Consider the following 23,937-nt stretch of genomic DNA (forward strand, 5'->3'; position numbering starts at 1 on the left):
ACTCTTAGTCATTCATAGAAGCAATGCACACTATTTGGCATTACTCTTAGTCATCCATAGAAACAATGCACACTATTTGGCATCTCTCTTAGTCATCCATAGAAACAATGCACACTATTTGGCATCACTCTTAGTCATTCATAGAAGCAATGCACACTATTTGGCATTACTCTTAGTCATCCATAGAAACAATGCACACTATTTGGCATCTCTCTTAGTCATCCATAGAAACAATGCACACTATTTGGCATCACTCTTTAGTCATCCATAGAAACAATGCACACTATTTGGCATCTCTCTTAGCCATCCATAGAAACAATGCACACTATTTGGCATCACTCTTAGTCATCCATAGAAACAATGAACACTATTTGGCATCACTCTTAGTCATCCATAGAAACAATGCACACTATTTGGCATCACTCTTAGTCATCCATAGAAACAATGCACACTATTTGGCATCACTCTTTAGCTATCCATAGAAACAATGCACACTATTTGGCATCAGTCTTAGTTATCTGCACGAACAATGCACACTATTTGGCATCACTCTTAGTCATTCATAGAAGCAATGCACACTATTTGGCATCACTCTTAGTCATCCATAGAAACAATGCACACTATTTGGCATCACTTTTAGTCATCCATAGAAGCAATGCACACTATTTGGCATCACTCTTAGTCATCCATAGAAACAATGCACACTATTTGGCATCACTCTAGTCATTCATAGAAGCAATGCACACTATTTGGCATCACTCTTAGTTATTTACACGAACAATGCACACTATTTGGCATCACTCTTAGTCATCCATAGAAACAATGCACACTATTTGGCATCACTCTTAGTCATCCATAGAAACAATGCACACTATTTGGCATCACTCTTAGCTATCCATAAAATTAATGCACACTATTTGGCATCACTCTTAGTGATGTACACGAACAATGCACACTATTTGGCATCACTCTTAGCTATCCATAGAAGCAATGCACACTATTTGGCATCACTCTTAGTCATCAATAGAAACAATGCACACTATTTGGCATCACTCTTAGTCATCCATAGAAACAATACACACTATTTGGCATCACTCTTTAGTTATCCATAGAAACAATGCACACTATTTGGCATCACTCTTAGTCATCCATAGAAACAATGCACACTATTTGGCATCACTCTTTAGTTATCCATAGAAACAATGCACACTATTTGGCATCACTCTTAGTCATCCATAGAAACAATGCACACTATTTGGCATCACTCTAGTCATTCATAGAAGCAATGCACACTATTTGGCATCACTCTTAGTTATTTACACGAACAATGCACACTATTTGGCATCACTCTTAGTCATCCATAGAAACAATGCACACTATTTGGCATCACTCTTAATTATCCATAGAAACACTGCACACTATTTGGCATCACTCTTAGCTATCCATAAAATTAATGCACACTATTTGGCATCACTCTTAGTGATGTACACGAACAATGCACACTATTTGGCATCACTCTTAGCTATCCATAGAAGCAATGCACACTATTTGGCATCACTCTTAGTCATCCATAGAAACAATGCACACTATTTGGCATCAGTCTTAGTTATCTGCACGAACAATGCACACTATTTGGCATCACTCTTAGTCATTCATAGAAGCAATGCACACTATTTGGCATCACTCTTAGTCATCCATAGAAACAATGCACACTATTTGGCATCACTTTTAGTCATCCATAGAAGCAATGCACACTATTTGGCATCACTCTTAGTCATCCATAGAAACAATGCACACTATTTGGCATCACTCTAGTCATTCATAGAAGCAATGCACACTATTTGGCATCACTCTTAGTTATTTACACGAACAATGCACACTATTTGGCATCACTCTTAGCTATCCATAGAAGCAATGCACACTATTTGGCATCACTCTTAGTCATCCATAGAAACAATGCACACTATTTGGCATCACTTTTAGTCATCCATAGAAGCAATGCACACTATTTGGCATCACTCTTAGTCATCCATAGAAACAATGCACACTATTTGGCATCACTCTAGTCATTCATAGAAGCAATGCACACTATTTGGCATCACTCTTAGTTATTTACACGAACAATGCACACTATTTGGCATCACTCTTAGTCATCCACAGAAACAATGCACACTATTTGGCATCACTCTTAGTCATTCATAGAAGCAATGCACACTATTTGGCATTACTCTTAGTCATCCATAGAAACAATGCACACTATTTGGCATCTCTCTTAGTCATCCATAGAAACAATGCACACTATTTGGCATCACTCTTAGTCATTCATAGAAGCAATGCACACTATTTGGCATTACTCTTAGTCATCCATAGAAACAATGCACACTATTTGGCATCTCTCTTAGTCATCCATAGAAACAATGCACACTATTTGGCATCACTCTTTAGTCATCCATAGAAACAATGCACACTATTTGGCATCTCTCTTAGCCATCCATAGAAACAATGCACACTATTTGGCATCACTCTTAGTCATCCATAGAAACAATGAACACTATTTGGCATCACTCTTAGTCATCCATAGAAACAATGCACACTATTTGGCATCACTCTTAGTCATCCATAGAAACAATGCACACTATTTGGCATCACTCTTTAGCTATCCATAGAAACAATGCACACTATTTGGCATCAGTCTTAGTTATCTGCACGAACAATGCACACTATTTGGCATCACTCTTAGTCATTCATAGAAGCAATGCACACTATTTGGCATCACTCTTAGTCATCCATAGAAACAATGCACACTATTTGGCATCACTTTTAGTCATCCATAGAAGCAATGCACACTATTTGGCATCACTCTTAGTCATCCATAGAAACAATGCACACTATTTGGCATCACTCTAGTCATTCATAGAAGCAATGCACACTATTTGGCATCACTCTTAGTTATTTACACGAACAATGCACACTATTTGGCATCACTCTTAGTCATCCATAGAAACAATGCACACTATTTGGCATCACTCTTAGTCATCCATAGAAACAATGCACACTATTTGGCATCACTCTTAGCTATCCATAAAATTAATGCACACTATTTGGCATCACTCTTAGTGATGTACACGAACAATGCACACTATTTGGCATCACTCTTAGCTATCCATAGAAGCAATGCACACTATTTGGCATCACTCTTAGTCATCAATAGAAACAATGCACACTATTTGGCATCACTCTTAGTCATCCATAGAAACAATACACACTATTTGGCATCACTCTTTAGTTATCCATAGAAACAATGCACACTATTTGGCATCACTCTTAGTCATCCATAGAAACAATGCACACTATTTGGCATCACTCTTTAGTTATCCATAGAAACAATGCACACTATTTGGCATCACTCTTAGTCATCCATAGAAACAATGCACACTATTTGGCATCACTCTAGTCATTCATAGAAGCAATGCACACTATTTGGCATCACTCTTAGTTATTTACACGAACAATGCACACTATTTGGCATCACTCTTAGTCATCCATAGAAACAATGCACACTATTTGGCATCACTCTTAATTATCCATAGAAACACTGCACACTATTTGGCATCACTCTTAGCTATCCATAAAATTAATGCACACTATTTGGCATCACTCTTAGTGATGTACACGAACAATGCACACTATTTGGCATCACTCTTAGCTATCCATAGAAGCAATGCACACTATTTGGCATCACTCTTAGTCATCCATAGAAACAATGCACACTATTTGGCATCAGTCTTAGTTATCTGCACGAACAATGCACACTATTTGGCATCACTCTTAGTCATTCATAGAAGCAATGCACACTATTTGGCATCACTCTTAGTCATCCATAGAAACAATGCACACTATTTGGCATCACTTTTAGTCATCCATAGAAGCAATGCACACTATTTGGCATCACTCTTAGTCATCCATAGAAACAATGCACACTATTTGGCATCACTCTAGTCATTCATAGAAGCAATGCACACTATTTGGCATCACTCTTAGTTATTTACACGAACAATGCACACTATTTGGCATCACTCTTAGCTATCCATAGAAGCAATGCACACTATTTGGCATCACTCTTAGTCATCCATAGAAACAATGCACACTATTTGGCATCACTTTTAGTCATCCATAGAAACAATGCACACTATTTGGCATCACTCTAGTCATTCATAGAAGCAATGCACACTATTTGGCATCACTCTTAGTTATTTACACGAACAATGCACACTATTTGGCATCACTCTTAGCTATCCATAGAAGCAATGCACACTATTTGGCATCACTCTTAGTCATCCATAGAAACAATGCACACTATTTGGCATCACTTTTAGTCATCCATAGAAACAATGCACACTATTTGGCATCACTCTTAGTCATCCACAGAAACAATGCACACTATTTGGCATCACTCTTAGTCATTCATAGAAGCAATGCACACTATTTGGCATTACTCTTAGTCATCCATAGAAACAATGCACACTATTTGGCATCTCTCTTAGTCATCCATAGAAACAATGCACACTATTTGGCATCACTCTTAGTCATTCATGGAAGCAATGCACACTATTTGGCATTACTCTTAGTCATCCATAGAAACAATGCACACTATTTGGCATCTCTCTTAGTCATCCATAGAAACAATGCACACTATTTGGCATCACTCTTAGTCATCCATAGAAACAATGAACACTATTTGGCATCACTCTTAGTCATCCATAGAAACAATGCACACTATTTGGCATCACTCTTAGTCATCCATAGAAACAATGCACACTATTTGGCATCACTCTTTAGCTATCCATAGAAACAATGCACACTATTTGGCATCAGTCTTAGTTATCTGCACGAACAATGCACACTATTTGGCATCACTCTTAGTCATTCATAGAAGCAATGCACACTATTTGGCATCACTCTTAGTCATCCATAGAAACAATGCACACTATTTGGCATCACTTTTAGTCATCCATAGAAGCAATGCACACTATTTGGCATCACTCTTAGTCATCCATAGAAACAATGCACACTATTTGGCATCACTCTAGTCATTCATAGAAGCAATGCACACTATTTGGCATCACTCTTAGTTATTTACACGAACAATGCACACTATTTGGCATCACTCTTAGTCATCCATAGAAACAATGCACACTATTTGGCATCACTCTTAGTCATCCATAGAAACAATGCACACTATTTGGCATCACTCTTAGCTATCCATAAAATTAATGCACACTATTTGGCATCACTCTTAGTGATGTACACGAACAATGCACACTATTTGGCATCACTCTTAGCTATCCATAGAAGCAATGCACACTATTTGGCATCACTCTTAGTCATCAATAGAAACAATGCACACTATTTGGCATCACTCTTAGTCATCCATAGAAACAATACACACTATTTGGCATCACTCTTTAGTTATCCATAGAAACAATGCACACTATTTGGCATCACTCTTAGTCATCCATAGAAACAATGCACACTATTTGGCATCACTCTTTAGTTATCCATAGAAACAATGCACACTATTTGGCATCACTCTTAGTCATCCATAGAAACAATGCACACTATTTGGCATCACTCTAGTCATTCATAGAAGCAATGCACACTATTTGGCATCACTCTTAGTTATTTACACGAACAATGCACACTATTTGGCATCACTCTTAGTCATCCATAGAAACAATGCACACTATTTGGCATCACTCTTAATTATCCATAGAAACACTGCACACTATTTGGCATCACTCTTAGCTATCCATAAAATTAATGCACACTATTTGGCATCACTCTTAGTGATGTACACGAACAATGCACACTATTTGGCATCACTCTTAGCTATCCATAGAAGCAATGCACACTATTTGGCATCACTCTTAGTCATCCATAGAAACAATGCACACTATTTGGCATCAGTCTTAGTTATCTGCACGAACAATGCACACTATTTGGCATCACTCTTAGTCATTCATAGAAGCAATGCACACTATTTGGCATCACTCTTAGTCATCCATAGAAACAATGCACACTATTTGGCATCACTTTTAGTCATCCATAGAAACAATACACACTATTTGGCATCACTCTTTAGTTATCCATAGAAACAATGCACACTATTTGGCATCTCTCTTAGTCATCCATAGAAACAATGCACACTATTTGGCATCACTCTTAGTCATCCATAGAAACAATGAACACTATTTGGCATCACTCTTAGTCATCCATAGAAACAATACACACTATTTGGCATCACTCTTTAGTTATCCATAGAAACAATGCACACTATTTGGCATCACTCTTAGTCATCCATAGAAACAATGCACACTATTTGGCATCACTCTTTAGTTATCCATAGAAACAATGCACACTATTTGGCATCACTCTTAGTCATCCATAGAAACAATGCACACTATTTGGCATCACTCTAGTCATTCATAGAAGCAATGCACACTATTTGGCATCACTCTTAGTTATTTACACGAACAATGCACACTATTTGGCATCACTCTTAGTCATCCATAGAAACAATGCACACTATTTGGCATCACTCTTAATTATCCATAGAAACACTGCACACTATTTGGCATCACTCTTAGCTATCCATAAAATTAATGCACACTATTTGGCATCACTCTTAGTGATGTACACGAACAATGCACACTATTTGGCATCACTCTTAGCTATCCATAGAAGCAATGCACACTATTTGGCATCACTCTTAGTCATCCATAGAAACAATGCACACTATTTGGCATCAGTCTTAGTTATCTGCACGAACAATGCACACTATTTGGCATCACTCTTAGTCATTCATAGAAGCAATGCACACTATTTGGCATCACTCTTAGTCATCCATAGAAACAATGCACACTATTTGGCATCACTTTTAGTCATCCATAGAAGCAATGCACACTATTTGGCATCACTCTTAGTCATCCATAGAAACAATGCACACTATTTGGCATCACTCTAGTCATTCATAGAAGCAATGCACACTATTTGGCATCACTCTTAGTTATTTACACGAACAATGCACACTATTTGGCATCACTCTTAGCTATCCATAGAAGCAATGCACACTATTTGGCATCACTCTTAGTCATCCATAGAAACAATGCACACTATTTGGCATCACTTTTAGTCATCCATAGAAGCAATGCACACTATTTGGCATCACTCTTAGTCATCCATAGAAACAATGCACACTATTTGGCATCACTCTAGTCATTCATAGAAGCAATGCACACTATTTGGCATCACTCTTAGTTATTTACACGAACAATGCACACTATTTGGCATCACTCTTAGTCATCCACAGAAACAATGCACACTATTTGGCATCACTCTTAGTCATTCATAGAAGCAATGCACACTATTTGGCATTACTCTTAGTCATCCATAGAAACAATGCACACTATTTGGCATCTCTCTTAGTCATCCATAGAAACAATGCACACTATTTGGCATCACTCTTAGTCATTCATAGAAGCAATGCACACTATTTGGCATTACTCTTAGTCATCCATAGAAACAATGCACACTATTTGGCATCTCTCTTAGTCATCCATAGAAACAATGCACACTATTTGGCATCACTCTTTAGTCATCCATAGAAACAATGCACACTATTTGGCATCTCTCTTAGCCATCCATAGAAACAATGCACACTATTTGGCATCACTCTTAGTCATCCATAGAAACAATGAACACTATTTGGCATCACTCTTAGTCATCCATAGAAACAATGCACACTATTTGGCATCACTCTTAGTCATCCATAGAAACAATGCACACTATTTGGCATCACTCTTTAGCTATCCATAGAAACAATGCACACTATTTGGCATCAGTCTTAGTTATCTGCACGAACAATGCACACTATTTGGCATCACTCTTAGTCATTCATAGAAGCAATGCACACTATTTGGCATCACTCTTAGTCATCCATAGAAACAATGCACACTATTTGGCATCACTTTTAGTCATCCATAGAAGCAATGCACACTATTTGGCATCACTCTTAGTCATCCATAGAAACAATGCACACTATTTGGCATCACTCTAGTCATTCATAGAAGCAATGCACACTATTTGGCATCACTCTTAGTTATTTACACGAACAATGCACACTATTTGGCATCACTCTTAGTCATCCATAGAAACAATGCACACTATTTGGCATCACTCTTAGTCATCCATAGAAACAATGCACACTATTTGGCATCACTCTTAGCTATCCATAAAATTAATGCACACTATTTGGCATCACTCTTAGTGATGTACACGAACAATGCACACTATTTGGCATCACTCTTAGCTATCCATAGAAGCAATGCACACTATTTGGCATCACTCTTAGTCATCAATAGAAACAATGCACACTATTTGGCATCACTCTTAGTCATCCATAGAAACAATACACACTATTTGGCATCACTCTTTAGTTATCCATAGAAACAATGCACACTATTTGGCATCACTCTTAGTCATCCATAGAAACAATGCACACTATTTGGCATCACTCTTTAGTTATCCATAGAAACAATGCACACTATTTGGCATCACTCTTAGTCATCCATAGAAACAATGCACACTATTTGGCATCACTCTAGTCATTCATAGAAGCAATGCACACTATTTGGCATCACTCTTAGTTATTTACACGAACAATGCACACTATTTGGCATCACTCTTAGTCATCCATAGAAACAATGCACACTATTTGGCATCACTCTTAATTATCCATAGAAACACTGCACACTATTTGGCATCACTCTTAGCTATCCATAAAATTAATGCACACTATTTGGCATCACTCTTAGTGATGTACACGAACAATGCACACTATTTGGCATCACTCTTAGCTATCCATAGAAGCAATGCACACTATTTGGCATCACTCTTAGTCATCCATAGAAACAATGCACACTATTTGGCATCAGTCTTAGTTATCTGCACGAACAATGCACACTATTTGGCATCACTCTTAGTCATTCATAGAAGCAATGCACACTATTTGGCATCACTCTTAGTCATCCATAGAAACAATGCACACTATTTGGCATCACTTTTAGTCATCCATAGAAGCAATGCACACTATTTGGCATCACTCTTAGTCATCCATAGAAACAATGCACACTATTTGGCATCACTCTAGTCATTCATAGAAGCAATGCACACTATTTGGCATCACTCTTAGTTATTTACACGAACAATGCACACTATTTGGCATCACTCTTAGCTATCCATAGAAGCAATGCACACTATTTGGCATCACTCTTAGTCATCCATAGAAACAATGCACACTATTTGGCATCACTTTTAGTCATCCATAGAAGCAATGCACACTATTTGGCATCACTCTTAGTCATCCATAGAAACAATGCACACTATTTGGCATCACTCTAGTCATTCATAGAAGCAATGCACACTATTTGGCATCACTCTTAGTTATTTACACGAACAATGCACACTATTTGGCATCACTCTTAGTCATCCACAGAAACAATGCACACTATTTGGCATCACTCTTAGTCATTCATAGAAGCAATGCACACTATTTGGCATTACTCTTAGTCATCCATAGAAACAATGCACACTATTTGGCATCACTCTTTAGTCATCCATAGAAACAATGCACACTATTTGGCATCTCTCTTAGCCATCCATAGAAACAATGCACACTATTTGGCATCACTCTTAGTCATCCATAGAAACAATGAACACTATTTGGCATCACTCTTAGTCATCCATAGAAACAATGCACACTATTTGGCATCACTCTTAGTCATCCATAGAAACAATGCACACTATTTGGCATCACTCTTTAGCTATCCATAGAAACAATGCACACTATTTGGCATCAGTCTTAGTTATCTGCACGAACAATGCACACTATTTGGCATCACTCTTAGTCATTCATAGAAGCAATGCACACTATTTGGCATCACTTTTAGTCATCCATAGAAACAATGCACACTATTTGGCATCACTTTTAGTCATCCATAGAAGCAATGCACACTATTTGGCATCACTCTTAGTCATCCATAGAAACAATGCACACTATTTGGCATCACTCTAGTCATTCATAGAAGCAATGCACACTATTTGGCATCACTCTTAGTTATTTACACGAACAATGCACACTATTTGGCATCACTCTTAGTCATCCATAGAAACAATGCACACTATTTGGCATCACTCTTAGTCATCCATAGAAACAATGCACACTATTTGGCATCACTCTTAGCTATCCATAAAATTAATGCACACTATTTGGCATCACTCTTAGTGATGTACACGAACAATGCACACTATTTGGCATCACTCTTAGCTATCCATAGAAGCAATGCACACTATTTGGCATCACTCTTAGTCATCAATAGAAACAATGCACACTATTTGGCATCACTCTTAGTCATCCATAGAAACAATACACACTATTTGGCATCACTCTTTAGTTATCCATAGAAACAATGCACACTATTTGGCATCACTCTTAGTCATCCATAGAAACAATGCACACTATTTGGCATCACTCTTAGTCATCCATAGAAACAATGCACACTATTTGGCATCACTCTAGTCATTCATAGAAGCAATGCACACTATTTGGCATCACTCTTAGTTATTTACACGAACAATGCACACTATTTGGCATCACTCTTAGTCATCCATAGAAACAATGCACACTATTTGGCATCACTCTTAATTATCCATAGAAACACTGCACACTATTTGGCATCACTCTTAGCTATCCATAAAATTAATGCACACTATTTGGCATCACTCTTAGTGATGTACACGAACAATGCACACTATTTGGCATCACTCTTAGCTATCCATAGAAGCAATGCACACTATTTGGCATCACTCTTAGTCATCCATAGAAACAATGCACACTATTTGGCATCAGTCTTAGTTATCTGCACGAACAATGCACACTATTTGGCATCACTCTTAGTCATTCATAGAAGCAATGCACACTATTTGGCATCACTCTTAGTCATCCATAGAAACAATGCACACTATTTGGCATCACTTTTAGTCATCCATAGAAGCAATGCACACTATTTGGCATCACTCTTAGTCATCCATAGAAACAATGCACACTATTTGGCATCACTCTAGTCATTCATAGAAGCAATGCACACTATTTGGCATCACTCTTAGTTATTTACACGAACAATGCACACTATTTGGCATCACTCTTAGTCATCCATAGAAACAATGCACACTATTTGGCATCACTCTTAGTCATCCATAGAAACAATGCACACTATTTGGCATCACTCTTAGCTATCCATAAAATTAATGCACACTATTTGGCATCACTCTTAGTGATGTACACGAACAATGTACACTATTTGGCATCACTCTTAGCTATCCATAGAAGCAATGCACACTATTTGGCATCACTCTTAGTCATCAATAGAAACAATGCACACTATTTGGCATCACTCTTAGTCATCCATAGAAACAATACACACTATTTGGCATCACTCTTAGTCATCCATAGAAACAATGCACACTATTTGGCATCACTCTTAGTCATCCATAGAAGCAATGCACACTATTTGGCATCACTCTTAGTCATCCATAGAAGCAATGCACACTATTTGGCATCACTCTTAGTCATCCATAGAAACAATGCACACTATTTGGCATCACTCTTAGTCATCCACAGAAACAATGCACACTATTTGGCATCACTCTTTGTCATCCATAGAAACAATGCACACTATTTGGCATCACTCTTAGTCATCCACAGAAACAACGCACACTATTTGGCATCTCTCTTAGTCATCCATAGAAACAATGCACACTATTTGGCATCACTCTTAGTCATCCATAGAAACAATGCACACTATTTGGCATCACTCTTAGTCATCCATAGAAACAATGCACACTATTTGGCATCACTCTTAGTCATCCATAGAAACTATGCACACTATTTGGCATCACTCTTGGTCTTCCATAGAAACAATGCACACTATTTGGCATCACTCTTAGTTATCCATAGAAACAATGCACACTATTTGGCATCACTCTTTAGTTATCCATAGAAACAATGCACACTATTTGGCACGTGCATGTCAGCTTCTCATTGTCGCATTTTCTATTAGTTTTTTTTTCATGAAAGCGGCTTCTTAATGAGGGTTGGCGCCGACGCGTCACGCATCATCATCCGTGTCACTCTGGCATGTGTCTCTGCTCGCCGCTCCATCTGTCGCCCGGCGGGCGTGAAAGCGGTATGGCGGTTTGGCGGCCGCCGGCGACGCTTTCCGACTTGCTAACTAGCTTGTTAGCACGGCGATCGTGTCCCTATTAGTTTGATTTATGTCTCGTGTGTGTGTGTGTGTGTGTGTGTGTGTGTGTGTGTGTGTGTGTGTGTGTGTGTGTGTGTGTGTGTGTGTGTGTGTGTGTGTGTGTGTGTGTGTGTGTGTGTGTGTGTGTGTGTGTGTGTGTGTGTGTGTGTGTGTGTGTGTGTGCTGCCCAACAGGTTTTGAGCGCCTGGATGTAAAAGTGAGTTTGTCACTGGTGCAGCGTTAAGGGACAAGGTGTGCAATCTGCTTAGACGGGCCTGTTGCCACCTCAGCATCTGTGTGTCACTGTGATGTGTCGGCGCCGTGCACGTGTTTTCTGCAAATGTTGTCATGATAATACGGCGGAGCCTCTGCTTAATTGCTCTTGAGCAGGGTACGTAAATGGGAAAGTTTGGACTTTGAAGCAAATCTCTCCGTAAGAAAAAATGTGAATATGAATTATGGGTTCTCGCTCCGACAAAAGTCACGTTTTAGTGAAGGTTTGTTCGCTTTAAGCACAATATAAAGTCCTGTGTATCGAACGTAACAAGGTGACGGATCAACTTTCAAGCCAAAACAACAACGACAAGCCGAACTGTCCTGTATGCGCTGCTTCCCCAACATCCACGCACACAGAAGTCCCTTTATTTCCTCAGCGCATTGATTTCCGTTTCCATAGCAACGCATTTCTGACTTCCTGCAACAAATGCGATCCTAATTCCGGAAACAAACGCGAGTGACTCTACCAGACTTGGTAGTAGAATAACAAGGATGACTATTTTTTGGACAAATGACGATTCACAACCTTATATTTTTGAAGCTGAATATACTGAGGATGAACTGCTGGCTTCTAGAAGCCAGCGCGGAGGAAGGGTGAGACGTTGGAGCAGATGGGAAGACGACAGAGTGAGGAGAAAGTAACACAAAACTGCAAAATAACTTACTCAGTGGCCTAGTGGTTAAGAGTGTCCGCCCTGAGATTGTGAGTTCAAACCCCGGCCGGCCGGGTCATACCAAAGACTATAAAAATGGTAGCCATTACCTCCCTGCTTGGCACTCAGCATCAAGGGTTGGAATTGGGGGTTAAATCACCAAAAATGATTCCCGGGCGCTGCCACCGCTGCTGCCCACTGCTCCCTTCACCTCCCAGGGGGTGATCAAGGGTGATGGGTCGAATGCAGAAGACAAATTTCACCACACCTAGTGTGGTGAAAGGGTACTGGTATTGGAACTTTAACTTGAAGCCATGTTGTTTCGACATAAATGGAGTGCTTACCCAAAATAAACCGGAAAAAAACGTCCCCGGCCAGCTGCACCATCGAGTGAGTCACACTTTGTATCGATCATGATACACGCAGCACGTCATGCGTGTTATTACAACTACAGTACGTACGCTGTCTGGCTCGCTGTGTACAAACATACTTTAGTGCCCTCACAAACAATCAGAAATCACAAAAAAATCCTTTAACTTTACCAAGCATATTGCTACAATAATTAATTTTTAAAAGAGTACAATCCGACAAAGAAGGAGTAAAGTCCGGAGTCTCATCACAATTAAAGCTTGCAGTCTTCCATACTTGTGAGCGTCATTAATGTACTTCTCCTTTTTTATTTTTATTTTTTTTTTTAACTCCCCAGCGATTCTGACCTTTTCCACGCCGGTCTGTTGTCTTTTTGGGACTCATGAGAGGAATGGACAAAACTTGTCAAAAGGCGGAAAACATTTTTTTAGGACTTGAAAGATGATTAAAAAATGCTTAGAAGATGCGGCTAAAGAAAGTCACTATTGTAGCCTTTAAAATTTAATATTTACCGTATTTTCCCTCAGCGCATTGATTTCTGTTTCCATAGCAACACACGTCAGACTTCCTGCAACAAACGTGTGTTGCTACTTCCGGAAACAAAGGAGAGTGTGTTTTCTAATCATAGCAGACTTGGTAATAGAATAACAGGGACGACTATTTTTGGACAAATGACGATTCGCAACATTATATTTTTGAAGCTGAATATACTGAGGATGAACTGCTGGCTTCTAGAAGCCAGCGCGGAGGAAGGGTGAGACGTTGGAGCAGACGGGAAGCCGACAGAGTGAGGAGAAAGTGACACAGAGCTGCAAAATATGTAACTTGAAGCCATGTTGTTTCGACATAAATGGAGTGCTTACCCAAAATAAACCGGAAAAAAACGTCCCCGGCCAGCTGCACCATCGAGTGAGTCACACTTTTTATCGATCACGATACACGCAGCACGTCATGCGTGTTATTACAACTACAGTACTGTCTGGCTCGCTGTGTACAAACATACTTTAGTGCCCTCACAAACGATCAGAAATCACAAAAATCCTTTAACTTTACCAAGCATATTGCTACAATAATTAATAATAATAATAATAATAATAGATTTTATTTGTAAAAAAGCACTTTACATTGAGTAAACAACCTCAAAGTGTATACATTTTTTTAAAAATAAAAAGATAATAAAAAATGAATAAAAATAAAAGCTAGATCAGCCAAATAGCTAAAACTAGTATGCATATATCTAAAAAAAAAAAGGCTTTTTTTTTTAAAAAAAAAAAGAAGGGTTTTTAAGCCTTTTTTAAAAGCATCCACAGTCTGTGGTCCCCTCAGGTGGTCAGGGAGAGCGTTCCACAGACTGGGAGCGGCGCAGCAGAATAAATTTTTAATAGAGTAAATTTCGGCAAAGAAGGAGCAGACAACGGGAGAGAAATGTGAAATAAGTCTGCTTTGGCATCTTTTTCCAGTAAAGTCCGCAGTCTCATCACAATTAAAGCTTGCTGTGGTAAAATGTACGTCTCACAAATAATCCTTTTTTTTTTTTTTAACTCCACAGCAATTCTCTCCTTTTCCACGCTGGTCTGTTGTCTTTTTGGGACTCATACTGATTGAGCAAAATGGGACAAAGATGATCAAAAGGCAAAAAAAAACCCCAAAAGAAACACGCTGAAGTGACGTGGAGAGCTCCGCCTCCTCAAAAATGCTGTGCCCTGCTTTTTGCCTGCAGGCGACACAGAATGAATGAATAGAAGGCATATTTGGTTCCATGTAAAAGTTGCTAAATGGAAAAGTATACGCAATAAGAGTGGGTTGGTAATTGAGGTTCCACTGTATAATGTTTGCGGGGAAAAAAGAACTGCATTCTTTTTGTATTTTGACCTATTATTCACAATCATTATGAGACAAGAACACACACGCCCCTTTTTTTTTTAGGACTTGAAAGATGATAAAAAATGCTTAGAAGATGCGGCTAATGAAAGTCACTCAAAAGTTGCAAAATGTGGAACTTGGAGAAAAGTTAGGCTGACATAAATGGAGTGCTTACCCAAAATAAACAGGAAAAAAATGTCCCGGGCCAGCTGGACCAACATAAATGGAGTGCTTACCCAAAATAAACAGGAAAAAAATGTCCCAGGGCCAGCTGGACCAACATAAATGGAGTGCTTACCCAAAATAAATCGGAAAAAAATGTCCCAGGCCAGCTGGACCAACATAAATGGAGTGCTTACCCAAAATAAACCGGGTAAAACGTCCCGGGCCAGCTGGACCAACATAAATGGAGTGCTTATCAAAATTAAACCGGAAAAAATGTCCCGGGCCAGCTGGACCAACATAAATGGAGTGCTTACCCAAAATAAATCGGAAAAAAACATCCCAGGCCAGCTGGACCAACATAAATGGAGTGCTTACCCAAAATAAACCGGAAAGAAGTCCCGGGCCAGCTGGACCAACATAAATGGAGTGCTTACCCAAAATAAACCGGAAAAAAATGTCCCGGGCCAGCTGGACCAACATAAATGGAGGGCTTACCCAAAATAAACAGGAAAAAAATGTCCCGGGCCAGCTGGACCAACATAAATGGAGTGCTTACCCAAAATAAACCGGAAAAAAATGTCCCGGGCCAGCTGGACCAACATAAATGGAGTGCTTACCCAAAATAATCCGGAAAAAAATGTTCCAGGCCAGTTGGGCCAACATAAATGGAGTGCTTACCCAAAATAAATCGGAAAGAAGCGGGCCAGCTGGACCAACATAAATGGAGGGCTTACCCAAAATAAATCGTAAAAAAATGTCCCAGGCCAGCTGGACCAACATAAATGGAGTGCTTACCCAAAATAAACAGGAAAAAATGTCCCGGGCCAGCTGGACCAACATAAATGGAGTGCTTACCCAAAATAAACCGGGAAAAAATGTCCCAGGCCAGCTGGACCAACATAAATGGAGTGCTTACCCAAAATAAACCGGGAAAAACGTCCCGGGCCAGCTGGACCAACATAAATGGAGTGCTTACCCAAAATAAACCATAAAAAATGTCCCGGGCCAGCTGGACCAACATAAATGGAGTGCTTACCCAAAATAAACTGGAAAAAAATGTCCCGGGCCAGCCGGACCAACATAAATGGAGTCCTTACCCAAAATAAACCGGGTAATTAGAATAAAAAAAAACTAAGAATCATCTTGTGATATGATGTACTTAGTCCATAAGTACACAAACGTGTACTTCATGTTTAGTGACATGCTAATTCTTATTTTTACACTTTTTCCCCCCCAAATTCCATTGTATGTTATACTCTCCTGACACCACCAGATGGCAGTATAAGTGTCCACATGCGTGGCCATAAGACCCCAATTCAGTAGTGTACACCGTTTTGGAAATAAGAGCTAAAAGGTGCTGTCCACGCATGTGGCCACTAGGCCTTTAGAGGGTTTTACTGCAAAGGTGTGACATCAGCATTATTGTGCTGCACCTGAAGGGGGCGTCCACGCTAACAGGTGCGATACGTGTTCCCCACAGGAGCAGGTGGCCACCTTCTGCCTCCATGACGCCGCCGAGTGCCAGATGTCCTCGTCCTCGTCCTCCTCGTCCCTCTCACCCAGCCCCGTGTCGGCACTACCACCCTGCGGGGGCACGGCGGCTCAGAGGCAGCTGTCCCACGCCGACAAGCTGCGCAAGGTCATCAACGAGCTGGTGGAGACGGAGAAGACTTACGTGAAGGTAGGACACCTTCTAGTCCTCAGTCAGGACACCTTCTAGTCCTCAGTCAGGACACCTTCTAGTCCTCAGTCAGGACACCTTCTAGTCCTCTGTCAGGACACCTTATAGTCCTCAGTCAGGACACCTTCTAGTCCTCAGTCAGGACACCTTCTAGTCCTCAGTCATGACCGTGAAGGTAGGACACCTTCTAGTCCTCAGTCAGGACACCTTCTAGTCCTCAGTCAGGACACCTTCTAGTCCTCTGTCATGACACCTTCTAGTCCTCTGTCAGGACACCTTATAGTCCTCAGTCAGGACACCTTCTAGTCCTCAGTCAGGACACCTTCTAGTCCTCAGTCATGACCGTGAAGGTAGGACACCTTCTAGTCCTCAGTCATGACACCTTCTAGTCCTCAGTCATGACACCTTCTAGTCCTCAGTCATGACACCTTCTAGTCCTCAGTCATGACACCTTCTAGTCCTCAGTCAGGACACCTTCTAGTCCTCAGTCATGACACCTTCTAGTCCTCAGTCATGACACCTTCTAGTCCTCAGTCATGACACCTTCTAGTCCTCAGTCATGACTCCTTCTAGTCCTCAGTCATGACTCCTTCTAGTCCTCAGTCATGACACCTTCTAGTCTTCAGTCATGACTCCTTCTAGTCCTCAGTCATGACACCTTCTAGTCCTCAGTCATGACTCCTTCTAGTCCTCAGTCAGGACACCTTCTAGTCTTCAGTCATGACTCCTTCTAGCCTCAGTCATGACTCCTTCTAGTCTTCAGTCAGGACACCTTCTAGTCTTCAGTCATGACACCTTCTAGTCTTCAGTCATGACTCCTTCTAGCCTCAGTCATGACACCTTCTAGTCCTCAGTCATGACACCTTCTAGTCTTCAGTCATGACACCTCCTAGTCCTCAGTCATGACACCTTCTAGTCCTCAGTCATGACTCACGTGCCTTCATGTCTGCTCTTGTTCCTGGTCTTGCAGGACCTGAGTTGCCTCATCGAGTGCTACTTGACACCGCTGCAGAAGGAGAACTTCCTGACTCAGGATGAGGTGAGGTCCACTCCCACAGAGTCGTCACGTCACCACACCACACCACACCACACCACACCACACACTAATGTGGACTCTCCACTGGTCTGGTCCAGCTGGACGTTCTGTTCGGTAACCTGGGAGAGATGGTGGACTTCCAGCTGGAGTTCCTGCGGACTCTGGAGGACGGCATCAGACTGGTGCCAGACCTGGACCGCCTGGAGAGGGTGGAGCAGTTTAAGGTGTGGTGCCTTTCCACCAAACACTAGCAACACCCTGTATCTAACTAGTAGTGATGGGTTAGTTATCCAACTAGTAGTGATGGTTTATTTACCAAACCAGTAGTGATGCTTTATTCTCCAACTAGTAAGATAAACTTTTTTTTTCTTGAAGAATGAATTTTTGGACCAAAAATGTAATTGATAATATTATTGACACTGTTGCCTTTTTAATTTATTTTAGTTTTTTTTGTTGTTTAAAAGCCTACTGAAATGAAATTTTGTTATTTAAACGGGGATAGCAGATCCATTCTATGTGTCATACTTGATCATTTCGCGATATTGCCATATTTTTGCTGAAAGGATTTAGTAGAGAACATAGACGATAAAGTTCGCAACTTTTGGTATCTGATAAAAAAAAAAGGCTTTCCCCTACCGGAAGTAGCGTGACGTAGTCGGGTGAACATTTCCGCAAAGATCCCTATTGTTTACAATGATGGCGGCCAGAAGTGAGAGAGATTCGGAACGAGAAAGCGACAATTTCCCCATTAATTTGAGCGAGGATGAAAGATTCGTGGATGAGGAAAGTGAGAGTGAAGGACTAGAGGGCAGTGGAGGCGATTCAGATAGGGAAGATGCTGTGAGAGCCGGGGGTGACCTGATATTCAGCTGGGAATGACTACAACAGTAAATAAACACAAGACATATATATACTCTATTAGCCACAACACAACCAGCCCAAAGGACCGTTCACCTAACCCAAGGTTCATAAAGCTTATATATTTACCCAAAGTTACGTACGTGACACGTACGTACGGGCAAGCGATGAAATGTTTGGAAGCGCAGCTGCGTACTCACGGTAGCACGTCTGCGTCTGTGTATCCAAATCAAAGTAATCCTGGTAAGAGTCTGTGTTGTCCAAGTTCTTCGATCCTGACTGCATCTTTCGGGAATGTAAACAATGAAACACCGACTGTGTTGTGTTGCTGCTGACTTCCCTCGCAAAATACTCCGCTTCGCACCGACAACTTTCTTCTTTGCTTGCTCAGCTTCTTTCTCCATAATGCAATGAACAAATTGCAACAGATTCACCAACACAGATGTCCAGAATACTGTGGAATAATGACATGAAAACAGAGCTATTTTGTATTGGCTTCAATGGGGTATCCATACTTCTGTTTCACTGGCTACGTCACGCGCATACGTCATCATCCAAAGGCGTTTTCAACCGGAAGCTTAGCGGGAAATTTAAAATGTCACTTTATAAGTTAACCCGGCCGTATTGGCATGTGTTGCAATGTTAAGATTTCATCATTGATATATAAACTATCAGACTGCGTGGTCGCTAGTAGTGGCTTTCAGTAGGCCTTTAATATTGTATTTAAACAGAAACAAAAAATCACATCCAAATTGCGTTGTTTTTTCCCCCATTCCAATTCTAAATTGATTCAAAATTTTTGGAGAATTGATTTAAAAAATAAAAATTGTTTTTTTTATTTTTTTATTTTTTCGAGAATCTTTGAATTTTTGACTAAAAATCTGAAACTATTATTAATATTATTATTATGGATACTTTGGTTTGTTATTATTTTTTACTTTTTTCAGTATTGAAAAAAAATAGATTCACATCCAAATTGCGATTTATTTTTTTATTTTTTTTATTATTCTGAATCACCCAATTTTTGATTTTTCTTTTTTTTCTTCAAGAATCCATTTTTGAACAAAAAAATCTGAAACAATATATTGTTATTATTGACACTGTTGGTTTTTTAAAATTTCTTTTAGGTTATTTGTTTTTTAGTATTTTAAAAAATGAAGAAGAAAAAAAGATTCACATCCAAATTGCGTTTATTCTACTTCATTCCGATTCTAAATTTATTTAAGATTTTTGAGAATTAAAAAAAATATTGTTTTATTTTTTTTTAAAATTCATTTATGGATTAAAAATCTGAAATTATTATTAATATTATTATTATGGATACTTTGGTTTATTATTATTTTTTTACTTTTTTCAGTATTAAAAAAAAATAGATTCACATCCAAATTGCGATTTTTATTTTTATTTTTATTTTTTATTATTCTGAATCACCCAATTTTTGATTTTTCTTTTTTTTCTTCAAGAATCCATTTTTGAACAAAAAAACCTGAAACAATATATTGTTATTATTGACACTGTTGTTTTTTTTGAAGTGAAGTGAATTACATTTTTATTTTTAATTTCTTTTAGGTTATTTGTTTGTTAGTATTTTAAAAAATGAAGAAGAAAAAAAGATTCATATCCAAATTGCGTTTATTCTACTTCATTCTGATTCTAAATTTATTTAAGATTTTTGAGAATTAAAAAAAATATTGTTTTATTTTTTAAAAATCATTTATGGATTAAAAATCTGAAATTATTATTAATATTATTATTATGGATACTTTGGTTTATTATTATTTTTTACTTTTTTCAGTATTAAAAAAAAAATAGATTCACATCCAAATCGCGATTTATTTTTTATTTTTTATTTTTTATTCTGAATCACCCAGTTTTTGATTTTTCTTTTTTTTCTTCAAGAATCCATTTTTGAACAAAAAAACCTGAAACAATATATTGTTATTATTGACACTGTTGTTTTTTTTAATTTCTTTTAGGTTATTTGTTTTTTAGTATTTTAAAAAATGAAGAAGAAAAAAGATTCACATCCAAATTGCGTTTATTCTACTTCATTCCGATTCTAAATTTATTTAAGATTTTTGAGAATTAAAAAAAATATTGTTTTATTATTTTTTTAAATTCATTTATGGATTAAAAATCTGAAATTATTATTAATATTATTATTATGGATACTTTGGTTTATTATTTTTTTTTAACTTTTTTCAGTATTAAAAAAAAAATAGATTCACATCCAAATCGCGATTTTTTTAAAATTTTTTATTCTGAATCACCCAATTTTTGATTTTTCTTTTTTTTCTTCAAGAATCAATTTTTGAACAAAAAAATCTGAAACAATATATTGTTATTATTGACACTGTTGTTTTTTAAAATTTCTTTTAGGTTATTTGTTTTTTAGTATTTTAAAAAATGAAGAAGAAAAAAAGATTAATATCCAAATTGCGTTTATTCTACTTCATTCCGATTCTAAATTTATTTAAGATTTTTGAGAATTAAAAAAAATATTGTTTTATTCTTTTTTTAAATTCATTTATGGATTAAAAATCTGAAATTATTATTAATATTATTATTATGGATACTTTGGTTTATTATTATTTTTTTACTTTTTTCAGTATTAAAAAAACATAGATTCACATCCAAATTGCGATTTTTTTTTAATTTATTTTTTTATTATTCTGAATCACCCAATTTTTGATTTTTCTTTTTTTTCTTCAAGAATCCATTTTTGAACAAAAAAATCTGAAACAATATATTGTTATTATTGACACTGTTGTTTTTTTTATTTCTTTTAGGTTATTTGTTTTTTAGTATTTTAAAAAATGAAGAAAAAAGATTCATATCCAAATTGCGTTTATTCTACTTCATTCCGATTCTAAATTTATTTAAGATTTTTGAGAATTAAAAAAAATATATATATATATTTTTTTTAAATTCATTTATGGATTAAAAATCTGAAATTATTATTAATATTATCATTCTTACTGTTGCATTTTTCACATGAATTTGTGGTTTCACCTTTTCTTGAAAAAATCGTTTCACATCCAAATTGTGAATTTTATTTATTCAGATTCTAAATCCATTCCTAATTTTCCAGAATGGATTCAATTAGAACGCACAAGAGCTCTTCTAACCTGTTTTGAAAAGTTTTCAAAACAAGCCATAAACTCCTTGTCAATACAACCAGTGAGTGTGCCACGCACTCACTGAGGCGTCATTTGCCCATCACTACTAATTGGAAATGGAAAGTTTATACATTTTTTGTATATTGTAAGGTTGTGCAAAGTGTTTTTCTACCATTACCACACGGTGATTGGGCCACACCAATTGTGAAGTTGACATGTGTGCTCCCCCACACAGAAAGTTCTCTTCTCCCTGGGCGGGTCTTTCCTTTACTACGCCGACCGCTTCAAGATCTACAGCGCCTTCTGTGCCAGCCACACCAAGGTGCCCAAAGTCCTGGCCAAGGGTGAGTGTACCGCTCACTTTTCAACCCATACACTACCACTTTTCAACCCATACACTTAACACTTTTCAACCCATACACTACCACTTTTCAACCCATACACTTAACACTTTTCAACCCATACACTACCACTTTTCAACCCATACACTTAACACTTTTCAACCCATACACTACCACTTTTCAACCCATACACTACCACTTTTCAACCCATACACTACCACTTTTCAACCCATACGCTACCACTTTTCAACCCATACACTTAACACTTTTCAACCCATACACTACCACTTTTCAACCCATACACTACCACTTTTCAACCCATACACTACCACTTTTCAACCCATACACTTAACACTTTTCAACCCATACACTACCACTTTTCAACCCATACACTACCACTTTTCAACCCATGCACTACCACTTTTCAACCCATACACTACCACTTTTCAACCCATACACTACCACTTTTCAACCCATACGCTACCACTTTTCAACCCATACACTACCACTTTTCAACCCATACACTACCACTTTTCAACCCATACACTACCACTTTTCAACCCATACACTACCACTTTTCAACCCATACACTTAACACTTTTCAACCCATACACTACCACTTTTCAACCCATACACTACCACTTTTCAACCCATGCACTACCACTTTTCAACCCATACACTACCACTTTTCAACCCATACACTACCACTTTTCAACCCATACACTACCACTTTTCAACCCATACGCTACCACTTTTCAACCCATACACTACCACTTTTCAACCCATACACTACCACTTTTCAACCCATACACTACCACTTTTTGCTATGTGTTAGTTAATAAATGTTGTTTTCTTAGTTGTACTTTTCATTGGCACCTTTTGGAGATGTTGAAATCGCCATGTAAAATCGCTAATGCTAATCAGTAGCATGTCAATAGAAGTGATTGTTTAGTTATCCAACTAGTTGTAATAGTTTATTTACTCAACTAGTAGTGATGGCATATTACCCAACTATTATTGATGGCATATTACCCAACTAGTAGTGATGGTATATTACCCAACTATTAGTGATGGTTTATTTACCAAACTAGTAGTGATGGTTTGTTTACCCAACTAGTAGTGATGATATATTACCCAACTAGTAGTGATAGTTTAATTATCGGATTATTAGTGATGGTTTATTTATATAGTTTAGTTATCTGATTGGTAGTGAGGGT

The 23,937-nt window shown here is 38.2% G+C and overlaps 1 protein-coding gene across 4 annotated transcripts in view; it reads left to right on the forward strand.

Moving 5' to 3' along the window:
• LOC133650026 (rho guanine nucleotide exchange factor TIAM1-like) overlaps positions 1-23,937 on the forward strand; it is a 141,379-nt gene that overhangs the window by 102,124 nt on the left and 15,318 nt on the right. For all 4 annotated transcript variants that reach the window (XM_062046774.1, XM_062046773.1, XM_062046775.1 and 1 more), the window contains exons 17-20: positions 17,166-17,366; positions 18,337-18,405; positions 18,501-18,626; positions 22,615-22,723. In XM_062046774.1, coding sequence (XP_061902758.1) covers positions 17,166-17,366; positions 18,337-18,405; positions 18,501-18,626; positions 22,615-22,723 — 505 coding nt within the window. The remainder of the gene's footprint in view (positions 1-17,165; positions 17,367-18,336; positions 18,406-18,500; positions 18,627-22,614; positions 22,724-23,937) is intronic.

Source organism: Entelurus aequoreus, linkage group LG05, assembly GCF_033978785.1.
Source record: "Entelurus aequoreus isolate RoL-2023_Sb linkage group LG05, RoL_Eaeq_v1.1, whole genome shotgun sequence".
Classification (NCBI taxonomy): Eukaryota; Metazoa; Chordata; class Actinopteri; order Syngnathiformes; family Syngnathidae; genus Entelurus; species Entelurus aequoreus.